Source organism: Solea senegalensis, linkage group LG6 (assembly GCF_019176455.1).
Source record: "Solea senegalensis isolate Sse05_10M linkage group LG6, IFAPA_SoseM_1, whole genome shotgun sequence".
Lineage (NCBI taxonomy): Eukaryota > Metazoa > Chordata > Actinopteri > Pleuronectiformes > Soleidae > Solea > Solea senegalensis.
Window position 1 is genome coordinate 20,184,200 of NC_058026.1, and position 12,452 is coordinate 20,196,651.

A 12,452-nucleotide genomic window follows, 5' to 3' on the forward strand; every position below is an offset into this window, starting at 1 on the left:
GTATTGTTGTCATTGAGTCATTTGGTTTCACATTCATGATCACACAATCCACCTGCAGATTTCACTGATTGATGCAAGATTAACACATTAAGATATTTAAAAAAATTATTTAAAAAAAAAGGTGCACATTATTAAAGCTTGGTGCAGAAATTTTAACACATTTCCATAATTTCAGCCCATCCTACACAAAGTCTTAGTTGCTCAACATCTCTCTCACAGACACAGACACACAAAAATCGATGGTTAGGTTCAAAAGAAACTGAAAAATAGAGGGATGCCACAGAACTTATAGAAAAAAAACTCCTTTATTGATGGAAGAAGAGCTTCAAAGACACAAAAGCAAAAATAATTCATCTAAACCTTGATGCTTCTTAAAGACACGGAGCTGACTGTTAAAACCTGCTCATTTTTAGTGGTGCCATATTTGTATTTCTTCAGGACGGGGGTGGGATGGGGGTGATGGAAATGTGCTTTTGGAAGAGGACAATTGGAAAAAAAACCTATTGTCTATATGTTTGACTCAATGCCTAACATACAGAGGAACAAGAGTGCATCTTAAAACATCTTGAAGAATCTTTTTTGCAAAAACAGAGGAAGAGGAATCGCTTTGGCACACATACCATAAAAGAGGGGGAAACCATAACATACAGTTAATGGTCATTTTCAAGACATGCACATAAAAAAAAAACACACACACACACACACAAGCTTTTCAGAATACAGACACATTCTCAATTGTCAACCATTATGTGACAGCGTGTCTCAGAATCACAGAAACTCCTTAGACTTGCATTGCCACAGTAATAAAAGCTCACACAGCAATGATCTGCAACACACCTGGCTATTCAGTGTAATGAAATTTCACCATTACCTTCTATAAAGCTTGGAAGAGGACAATTGTCATGTACTAACATGTGATTCCCATTATTTTATTAATTGGCAGGTGTGTCTGTCATTAAAATAAATTTAGGGCACTGGTTGGGCGTTACTGTGTGTGAAGGTGTGAATGTGTGGATGTTTGGAATAGTGCAGTATGTGGAAGGTATTTCCTTTCAGCCAGTACGTAAGATGATGTGGACACCAGAGTCCGTGAACACGGGGCCACTCATGTCGCCCACCTTGAGAGCAAAGGAGGCGTCTTCAAAAGGCTTCTGCATTTGACCTGAAACACACATCAAGACACAATCAGTCACACACCCTTTGTTGTACATTTGTATTGATATACTGTCAGTACACAGAGTACACTACTGTACTGTGTAATACAGTAAGTAGGTTATATGTTAAACAGAAGCTGAGGAGTGAAAGAAGCAATAAAATCAATCAGTGATAATTAAAATCAGTCAGAACAGGGTCACCTGATGCTTAGGGACATGGACTACTAATAACAGGGAATCACAAGGGGTATTTCCATATTTGTGTCCTTTAAACTAACGTCTAACAAGTAACAATGTCAACTAATTTGAAAAAACAACACAAAATTGTTTAGTTTCAATGTATCCCCTTTACCATCTCAACTCTGTACTAAAGAAGTATTATTGTTTTAACAAAAAGACATAAATCTTTCATGGGTAACTTTTAAATATAAACAAATGTCTGTTACATTCCATAACATTGTCAACAGCATGAGACTCTGTGTATTTATAAGTGGAAGTATGCAGGATTTATACCTTAACGTAATCATTGTGGTGGTTAAATGTCTTGTCTCCATTCCCGTACTGTCTTTTAGTGGAAAACCAGCCTTGCAAGATCAGCTCCGGCCCAAAATCAAAAGGTCTCGCAAGAAACACAAATTGCTGTACAGCACTACACACCATCTCCCAACCAGGTACTGGCTATAAGACCAAGGCAGCAAGAGCATAATTTTAAGCCTGTGCCACACTAGAGCACAATTGGCCAGCAAAATTATCCTGTAGTGATTTTAACATCATCAGAAGCATCAGAGCCTTCCTGATTTCAATTTGTTTTAAACATGTTTGCTATTTATGAGTGAACAGTGATTGGGGCATGAGCAGAACCCCACAATAAGTGAGTTGACTGGTTTAGAACCATAACTTTTACGAGACAAGTCTTCTCAGGCATGGCTTCATACAGTTTTTTTTGCATTTCTCAGCACAAAACATTGCGCACACAACAGCTATTAACTAACGATGCAGACAGTGTGCCTCATGTTTATATTCTGAAGTCATGTTAAATCATGCGCGTTTCTGTGAGATCCCAAATCACTGGAAATTGTTTGATTAACTGTTAAGTGTGTGGTCCTGTGTCTTGATTTAGGTTTAAAACATTCAAAATTGGTAAAAAAGTTTGTCATGTCCGTGGTCTCCCACGTTTTGAAAATTGGTAACAACGTTTGCTGTGTTTGTAGTCTCCCGCATTCTTAAAATCAATTTTGAAAATCCTGTGTGTGGGGCAGGCTCCAGACATTCATCATGGCAGAGCTGGTGAAAAAGAAGAGGAGGAAGCGAAGAAGAGGAAATGACTGTCTAACTGAGCGAGGTTACACAAGTAAAAATCAGACTAGATTTTCAAATGGCTAAGCTAAAAATGTCTCTGTTCTCTATGAATGTGCACATGGCTCCATGGCTTGTGCTCGCCAGCTCGGTTAAAAATGCACACGGCCAGGAGAGGGGAAGTGATGGGGCTGCATCAGCAGGAGTTTTTACAGCAGTGAGGATAAAGTGGTAGAAAATTGTATGAAAACATTTTGCTACAGAATGGCGATTATAGGATTTACATACAACAATGTGTGACAATAAAATCTTTTGTGGCTTAATTCCTTCCATGAATGTGTTTGGTGAGACGGTACAATCAGGGCCCGCGCGCAAGAAAAAGTTTTGGGAGCCTTAAAAAGTTACCGTTGGAAAACGGGTTCCACAGTGTAAAAAATCTCAAAACATCACCCTGTATACAATCAATATGATGATGTCATAGCCCCCACCTCTGCATTTGCTGTTGCCATCTTCCTCGTCATCATCGTCTTCTTGGGTCTGGAAATTGCTTAGGTTCATTCGCTTTATATAACTTTTATTTTTCTTCTTACTTCCTCTGGCTTAATTTATCGTGTCAGTGTTTCTGTGACTGTGTTCATTGTACACAATACTTTTTACTAAAGTTGGTAACATCATGGTAGAGTACGGTACGTTTTGGATTGGTAAAGCACTCGGTCAGGCTTGTGTTTCGACTGAGAAGAGTACTCTGCCGTTTGTCTCAACAAGACGTCAAGCTTTGCATGAAAGATGACGACAAAAAAAACCCCAAAAAAAAAACAAACAAAACAAAACAAAAAAAAACCATCGCACTTATGACTAGCACTTCATAGTTTGGTTTACTTGAAGCTCTTACTTACTTCTAGCTCTTATTTGTACCCAAATGTTTAAATGCACTTATTGTAAATCGCTTTGGATAAAAGCGTCTGCTAAATGACATGTAATGTAATGTAATGAAAATAGACTGCGGTGAAGAAACACTGGTCGCAAGAGAGTGATGCTTTTCTGTCGCCCAATCAGCTGACTGTCGTGGATCTAGCCCCACCTGTATCGTACCATTACTCTGGTACTGCAAGGAAAGGGTACCAAAAAACGATTGGGAACAGTTGTGGTCGGTAATTTTGGTACCATTCCTAATGGAAACACAAATAAGGGATACCGTAGCAAACTGAAATGCCCCACCTCATTATAATATCCATAATATCCACAACAACTGGAGGACTTAGGAATAGTTATCAATCACCCCTTGTATGTGTGCAACAGTTCATTATTTGGTTTTGTATCAAATGTAGTGGTAGATACAGTGTCTGTGGTTGTTTACCTCTACCAAACTGTCCCAGATCTCCACCGTTCTTGGCAGAGCTGCAGTCACTGAACTGAGAGGCCAGATGCTCAAACTCCTCCTCTCCAGACTTGATCTGTTCTATGTACTCTGCACAGAAAAGATGAAGAATGAACAGATTACATGTAACTTAACTAAACCAAACCACCCCTTCCTCTGCCTTACTTACTCTGAATGAGGTCCAAGGCCTCTTCTTTAGTTCGTGTGATATTTTGTTCTCGCCAGGACGAGGGACGACGTGACTGATTATGCTTCACCAGGAGGTGGGAGCAGCGTACCTGAGCAATTAAAACAGAACACACAGACTAATTAGTGTCGACATGCCAAAGAAGCTCCTTACATCAGTCAGCAGCAAATAAGAAAGTGACAAATGCATCCATTTCATTAAGTTTGGCTTAGGGAACAGTGACTGGAATTAATATCAAGAATGTTTGTGTGTCTTACTGATATTTCGCTTGTCGTTATTGTTGGTGGTGTTCTAAATGTGTCCGAGTATAGGTGTTGCATTTAATCATTTTCATCAGTGTAAAAAAATAAAAACACATTAACATGTGTTTTTAACGCTGTTTGCTTCCTTTCTAAGGACAAGGGATGAAAATGAGCTGATTCCAGTGCAGGCACCGCACAATGTAACTGCCAACTAAAGGAATAAAATAAAAATAATGGGATGGGACGTTACCATTTTTTTGTGTCCGATACCGATATCACAAACTACAGATACCGATATTAGTTCAATACAGTCATTTTAGACCATTTATGAACTATGAAGCTGTTAACAACACATTTGTTCTGAGTCATTTCAAAGGCATAATTCTCCAAATGTATATTGTTCTCCCAAAAAGAAGAAATAAACAGCACAAATGTGACTCAGCTAAAATGTTTTTGCTTATTTTTACAGTCTGTGCATGGTGAAGCATGTGATACATAGTGATATTGACATGTATCAAACCGATACCGACGATACCAATTCCCATTCTTAAAAAAATAAACAAATATAACAAACAAAAATAAAATGGAATAAATTACATTTTTTTTAATGAAATTACACATACACACTGTATATGTCCATTGATAAACACATTTAATAATATATAGCTCTTCATCATCCTCGTTACATGATGTAATTTCCATAAATTTAGGGAGAAAGTTTGAGTTATGGTTAAGGGTAGGTATAAGGCCTTGGTTAGACTGTGAGAATTACAGTAGGGGAAACACCACTTCATCACAGTAATATGACTGTCGTATCATGTGAAATTTGATATGGAACAGCTCGACAGAAGATTAATGCAGTATTAAACATACTGTCACTCCCACAAAGATATTTAAAATGAACATAATAACCTTATCTGGTTCTCCGCGGCCGTCTCCTACTGGACGCTCCCACTGACTGGCATTAGTGGAGTGGTTGAAGTAGTACACTTTGCCTGGACACACAAATAAAAGGAGGAATTATCCATGAATAGCTTTAATGACACATTATACACTGATTCTGTATCCCAGAGCTATGATAAATATAGACTTAGTACAGTTTCTCCTTCAAGCTCCTTACATACAATTAGGGATTACAGGCTAATGACTTTTATGTCACATTAACACAATCCCTGGCCTTGAGATACATAGTCAATGATGTACAGGATATAAATGTGAGAGAAAAAAAGCCTGAAATAAGTTTAGGGCTGCAACTAATGATACTTTTCATATTAATCTAATAATTTGTTGATTGTTTTATCGATTAATCAATTAGTTGTTTCCTCCATAAAATGCAGAAAATTATGTAAAATGTTGATCAATGTTTACCGTCAAGGACGGGCCAAAAATTCTATTAAAGAGTGTGACATCAAATAATTGGCTACTGACTTGGTAATCGATAATTAATCAATTAATCATTGCAACCCAATCTGAGATATTGGCTGAATTTGGTTTACTGCCTTCCTAAATGTTAATAATTTATTTCACAAATCCTTTATACCTATTTTATTCCGCCAAAACCCTCGTAAACAGATTAATATATAAGTGTTAGTAGTTTAAATCTCATCAGTGGCTAGGATGACTGACTCTATAGCACCTCCTAGAGTTCAATGACACACAGTGGGTGAAGAGATAGGCCTGGGACAATAACACATTTTGCTGGACGATATACTGTCCCAGAAATTATTGCCGATAAACAATATTATTGTCAACATGATAATATATCATAATAATGCACACCCTTTCAAATACAATAAACTTTTATTTCTCAGTGTTTTTTACCATTGTAATTTCAAGAACGTTTATATATCCTAAATAAATAAAACAAACAAAACAGTAAACAAAAAAAAAGGACTCTCATTCTGTTAGCAAAAATTGCACTCAGGTTCTGGAATTGCCGTTTGTGTATTTTCTCACAGGCAATTCGTACCGTCTGTCAAACGTTTGCAGCATTTCTCTAAATGCTGGCTTTTCAACTGTATTAGTTCAGCATTTCTTTTGCGTTGTAGCGAACTACACTTTCTGTGAGCGCACACTATTTTGCGCTGTTCCGTTTATATTTACGTTGCCGACCAAACGCCTCAGTGAGTGTTGACTGTCGGGTCATAGGCTCTGCATTCCCAGCTGGGAAAACTGGGTCTGGTGGTTATGCCTCAGGTGAGCATGCAAGTTTGTTGTGTTGCTTTTTTTGTTGCCACCACTTTAGAACAAATTCGGCATACTGGCTCGTTTGGCTATTTGCACCCTCTAGTGTCTCATACAGACTTTGTATAACATCAAGTTGTATGCATCTTTTACTTTCAAACCTCTCTTTAAAAAGGAGGGCAGAGCCAAGTAGTGTCTTCCCTCTATAATCAGCCCTCTACAAGTTCTCCAAAGTAAGTAATCAAATTACAGTACAGCTACAACTAACGTTGTAATCAATTAATCTTGCGATTATTTTCTCAATTAATCAAGTACTTGTTTGGTCCGTTAAATGCCAGAAAACAGTGATCAGTGTTTAAGAAACCTGGAAATGATGATGTTCTCAAATGTCTTGTTCTGTACACACCAAAATTATTTAGTTTTAATGATTTCTTTGCTATATGGTGCAAAGAAACTGGAAAATGTTCATTATCAAAATAGTTGATGATTAATTTAGTAATCAATTAATCGAATAATTGTTGCAGCCCTAAATTACAGTAGTTGTCTTGCCTTCTAGGAGTGAACCATCAAAGCAAAAAACATTTATCAGCAGGATTCTATACTAAATAGCTTTCCATGATGAGACAGATTTTAAAGTTTCCCGCTTGATTGTCCTGTTGTAAACTCTCTCTTTTTCAGCCAGGTAACTTTTCCCTTATTCATTTAAGTTTCCCTAATTAATTTAAGCAGTGCCGCCACAAGGATCAAATAGTGACCCCAAAACTGGCAGGGACTGTTTCCATAATAATAATAATAATAATAATGTTGTGATTTAGCGCTATACAAATAAAATTGAACCACAGATATCCATAATTCAATTTTTACTAGCCCGAATGACGTCACATTTGCAATTCATATGTACAGGGTTTGTCATCATAGATATCTGCATTCGGTTGCAGATGTTTGAGATATCTACATACAACGTCAAAAATATCTACAACTGCACTCTGAATGTCTCAAACTTAATTCAAGATATCTAAAAAAGACAATGTAGATAACTTCAATGGAGGATAGATATCTTGAATTAGGTTTCAGTCAGAAGGAAGTTGTATATATCTGAAACTGGAATTAGAGATATGTACTGTACAATTCAGTTGCAGAATTGTAGATATCGCCAACTGACCTGTAGATATCATACAAGTACATAGACATACGTCATTATGACAAGTAAAAACTGAATGGCAGATACCTGACACTGCAATTTTGATTTTTTTGCAGATACCGGTAGTGAATATCCTGTCTACCGATTCAAATATAAAAACCGCTTGCCATAGTGGCTGACCCACACAGGTGAGCGTGGAGCGCGTGCAGTCCGCAGGCGCGGCACTGGAGCATAATGACGTCATGCAGGGCCTGACAGATTGAATGGGTCACACCGACAAAACTGATAAATACACATACAACACATTTCCCATAACACACCTGCAGCAGCGGCATACCTGACTCTACTATATGCCTCTCTTAGCTGAATATAAACTCATTATCTGCCTCGTTTCAGTCGTAAACCTCGTTGTTTGTGCTGCTAGCTCCTAAGCTAACTTTGCTTAGGAGCAACTCATATTGCCATTTTAGCAAGCCTGCTAGCTCATGTAGCCTCTTCTTGCTCCTCTTTTATTACCTGTACTGCGGCTCATTCTTTTCTCCCATCCAGGTGGTAGCTTCTCATCATCTGCCATTATTACCGTTATTGTTTTTCTGCAGCAGAGTTTCCTAAATTTAATTCCAATGTGGCCACCGGACACAAGACGGGTTGCAGCTTAGCACGCTTTGCGACACTCCGCGACGTATTTGCGGTAAGAGTTGTTTTCGAAAGTAGACCCGCCTCTCACGGACTTTTCTGTGCAGTCATTGGTTGATGTCAGCTGTCAGTCTCAAGTGTGTTCCATTGATTGGTGAGGAGGCCTACACGTAAAACCAGAGCCTGCGTAGTGCGTAAACCATTTTAGCTTTACGGTAAACTGGACAGAGCGTTCGAGAAAACAGCATCAACGGAATATTTTATGCGATTTAAGGTATGAATTACAATTTCATAGGAGATAATTTTATTTATAGGCTATCGCTAGATATTATTCAGGCAATGGTTGCCTTGTTTGTGTGTCTTTGCAACGTCACACACATTTATATGCGAGATATGCTACGGTGTTAGCGACTCTTAGTAAAACAAAACCTCATGGTACAGCCTCTGTTTCTTCGTGAGTAAGCCACATTAATTTTCTTGCGCTAGCAACTTTATTTTATTTTCATAAACTATTAACCTGTCGATATTTTCTCAATTAATCGAATACTTGTTCTGTCCGTGTAATGTCAGAAAATTATCAAAAATGCTGATGTGGATATGATGATGTTCTCAGATGTCTTGTTCACAAAACAAAATTATTCAGTTTTAATGTATTTGTTGTATGGAGCTAAGAAACCAGAACATTTTCACATTTAAGAAGCTGAACAATCTGGAAACTTGTTTTAATTATTGAAAAAACCTTTGAACGGCTAACGATTCATTTAGTAATCGACCAGGGTAACCAGGGTTAGGGCAGCCTTCATACACATCCTTGACCTTTGTTTAGTAAAGACTTAAGTCATATATCAGATTTTACTTTTTCTGATATCTGATCCAGTGATCTTGGCTCTTTCTACAATGTAAAGTCAAACTGAGTGTGTGAGGTGATGTTCGGATCATTTAATGTGAAATTAAAGAACAAATAAGACTTTTGTCCTTTGATGAATTGCGGCATCAAAGCAGTTGCTTGCTGGTGATTAAAATTAACTACAATTAGTAAACTGACAGAAAATCTGAAAAAAAACCGCTTTCATGTCTCCAGGAGGAGATCAGACTTTCAGGTGGGGAATCTGCTCATGACAATAGAAATCATCCTCTTGACAGTAAAAAACGACTGTCCTCCCACTACCACTCCAATCACTAGCTGACTAGACTGAGCATCTGGTTGGTACAATTTAAACACCATTTAAAAAAACATGATCTTTGTGAAGGGATCATTTATTGCAGGAGTGATGTTCCTAATAAACTGACATTCAACATTCTGAGTGTAAGTTCAGTGCGGAGTGTGGGAAGGGTTTGACTGTTGTTGACTCGTTATGTTATTGTCTGTTATTTCCTACAGCTGACGGTATCTGAAGATGATCGAGGTGGTCTGCAACGATCGTCTGGGCAAGAAAGTCCGGGTCAAGTGCAAGTATCCTTTACTTAGCCTGGATCCACATACACAAATATCTGTGGATATGTGTGCCCCAGAAGTCCAATTTCAGTGCTAAAAATGTTAGCCTACCAACAGCAGTCTCCGTTGCTGAATTTCAGGTTGAATTTAAGACACTCTGAAACTGGATTGCATCGTCATTTTCCAGGATAAATAAATCTATTCTCCACTTGCATTCAAATGACCAGCTAATTAAGGAGTTGAATTAAATGTGGGGTATATACATTTTGCAACATTTGTGAAATTGTAAAATGGTCTTTATTGTCATTATACAACCGATTGAGTGTGCCACCACATGCTGAAGCTGATTATTCCTCCTTTCACTTCCAAGTGTTTGTAGAACCAATGTAGCCTTCTGTTAGCATCAAAACTCAAAAGATAATCGATTTGTCCTTTGTAAAAACATGGTAGTCCAAAATGGCAGCCTCCAGAGAGCTGACACTCATTATGGGGTAATAAACAACAATAATTAAATGGTACACTTAAAAGTTAAGTGAGTGTTTTCTTTCAAGTTTCTAACACACACAAATAATTGCAACTAAATTTCCCACACTTGGGTTGGTTTGACAACATTTAAAAACAGTTTCAGTGTCTTCTTTAACCCACGTGTCTCAGCTCTGAGGATACTATTGGAGATCTGAAGAAGCTCATTGCTGCCCAGACAGGAACACGACACGAGAAGATTGTTTTAAAGAAATGGTGAGTTCACATCTTAACCTTAACAAATGTGTTGGTGGCTTTTTCTGTCAGCAGCTAAATGTTCCTTTTCTGTTCCCTCAGGTATACCATATTCAAAGATCACGTGTCTCTGGGTGACTGTATCCTTTCCAACAATCTTTTCTGCTGCTCTGTCTGTAGCGCAGTGCGGATACTGTCGCAACAGTTTTTGTATCTGTCCAGAGGTTGACGTCATACTAGAAAGCAGATTTGTTTTTACATTTTTAGATGTTGACCGATTATTCTGGTCGATATTTACTTAGTTTTTATTATGCATTTTTTTTCTCAGAAACTTGATACATGTTGCCAAAAACTTTTACATCCAAAAGTTTACTTTTTTAGTTTTTTGATAACCCATTTCATGTATGTTATACATATGTTATTTCACAGTACAAGTCTGTTCTATTTTCACTAATCCTACCTAAATATTAACACTTACATGTACAGTTTTCATGAAATATTTGTTTATATTTTTACTGACATGAAATTTAAAGAATTGAAACAAAATGTAATTATCGGCTTATATTGTTTTTTAAACAATAACCTATTATTATAATATTCATTGGGCTTATATATGAAATGGGTCTTATATTTTTAAGATGTATAATCAGCATATAAGAGAACATCTAACTGTATTTTCTTATGCATTTAACTGAATGATGATGAATCAACTACTTTTTCCCCCTCCTTGGTCTGTTGAACTTGACTACAACCTACAGATGAAATCCATGATGGGATGAACCTGGAACTGTACTACCAGTAGAGCAGAGATGGACCACGGGACAACATACACACGGATAAATTGATGGGATTTGTTGCAGACCAAATCACAATGCTTTGAGGAAATGATTGAAATGGAAAAGGAGCAGAAACACACACACACACACACGTTCGACATTCATGACTTGAGGGGACATTGCATTGACTTACATTCATTTCCTGGAGACTTACTCTAACCTTAACCACAATTATTACTGGCCTAATCCTAACCCTCACCTCACCTTACCCTAACCTCAACCTAACCTTAAAATGTAGTAATTTACATTATGGGGACTTGCTTTCTGTCCCCACAAAGAAGACAAGTCCCCATAATGTGACTGCGTAAACAGGTTTAGGTCCCCACAACATTAATAATACCTGGACACACACATACATACACACACACGTCATTGCTGGTTTAGCTGTTAATTTTTGCCCACAGATTATTCTATTGAAGATATATTGTTCTGCTATTATTTTTGTTTTGATATTTTTGGAAGTAAAGCTGATGTTTACCCACCTTAAAGACTGAGTGCTCAAATTTGTTGTGCTTTCTCATGTAGGAGTGGATTGAAATACATCATATCTGTTGCACTGATGTCAACTATGGTTAGTTTGAAAGAACATCATATTCATGCTAAAGTGAAGATTAAATTAACTTAACTTTTCAACTCTGTTTACTGATAAATAACCTCAAAATATACACTCCACTTGCAAACACAAATATCTAATCAGCCAATTACAATCAGCCAAATTCAAACTGAATAAGAGGAAAATGTGTTTTAAATTATTTAAAATACTGCATGTGTGTTGGCTAATCTGAGTTTTTCAAAAACTGCTAATCTACTTGGTTTTCACACACACAGAATGGTCGGAAAAAGAGAAACTATTATCCAGTGAGCAGCAGTTTTCTGGGTAAAAATGCCTCGTTGATGCCAGAGGTCAGAGGTGAATGACCTCACTGGTTCAAAATGATTAACTACAGCAGACTAAGACCACACTGAACACTTGTTTAGGAACATGTAATACCTAAAGAAGAGGCCAGTGAGTATAAGTGTAGATACAAGTAAACATGATTTTGTATACTTTTCTAAGAGAATTATTTTCCCTGCTCGTAGGCCAGAAGAATGTTAATGTGCATTTCTTGTGTAATATGGCTTTTTCCCACCATACAGTACTAGCACTAGCGCGACGAAATCTATAAAAAAATTTGATTTACCGGAGCAACACAAATGTCACAAATGACGCAACGGTTGACCAGAAGCTCCTGTGTACCCACGAGCT

General features: G+C 37.4%; 2 protein-coding genes across 2 annotated transcripts; one reads left to right on the forward strand and one right to left on the reverse strand.

The window, feature by feature from the left end:
- Positions 1-286: 286 nt before the first annotated feature.
- On the reverse strand, positions 287-8,269 carry pin1 (peptidylprolyl cis/trans isomerase, NIMA-interacting 1). Its single transcript, XM_044029119.1, has 5 exons — positions 8,099-8,269; positions 5,170-5,252; positions 3,998-4,106; positions 3,808-3,918; positions 287-1,162 (listed from the first exon to the last, which is right to left on the reverse strand). Exons 1-5 carry the CDS (start codon positions 8,154-8,156, stop codon positions 1,053-1,055), a joined length of 471 nt encoding a protein of 156 aa, XP_043885054.1. The 5' UTR covers positions 8,157-8,269; the 3' UTR covers positions 287-1,052.
- Positions 8,270-8,407: 138 nt separating this feature from the next.
- On the forward strand, positions 8,408-11,694 carry ubl5 (ubiquitin like 5). Its single transcript, XM_044029120.1, has 5 exons — positions 8,408-8,492; positions 9,600-9,671; positions 10,308-10,391; positions 10,473-10,510; positions 11,129-11,694. The coding sequence occupies exons 2-5, from the start codon at positions 9,616-9,618 to the stop codon at positions 11,170-11,172; spliced, it is 222 nt and encodes a 73-aa protein (XP_043885055.1). The 5' UTR covers positions 8,408-8,492; positions 9,600-9,615; the 3' UTR covers positions 11,173-11,694.
- Positions 11,695-12,452: the final 758 nt, after the last annotated feature.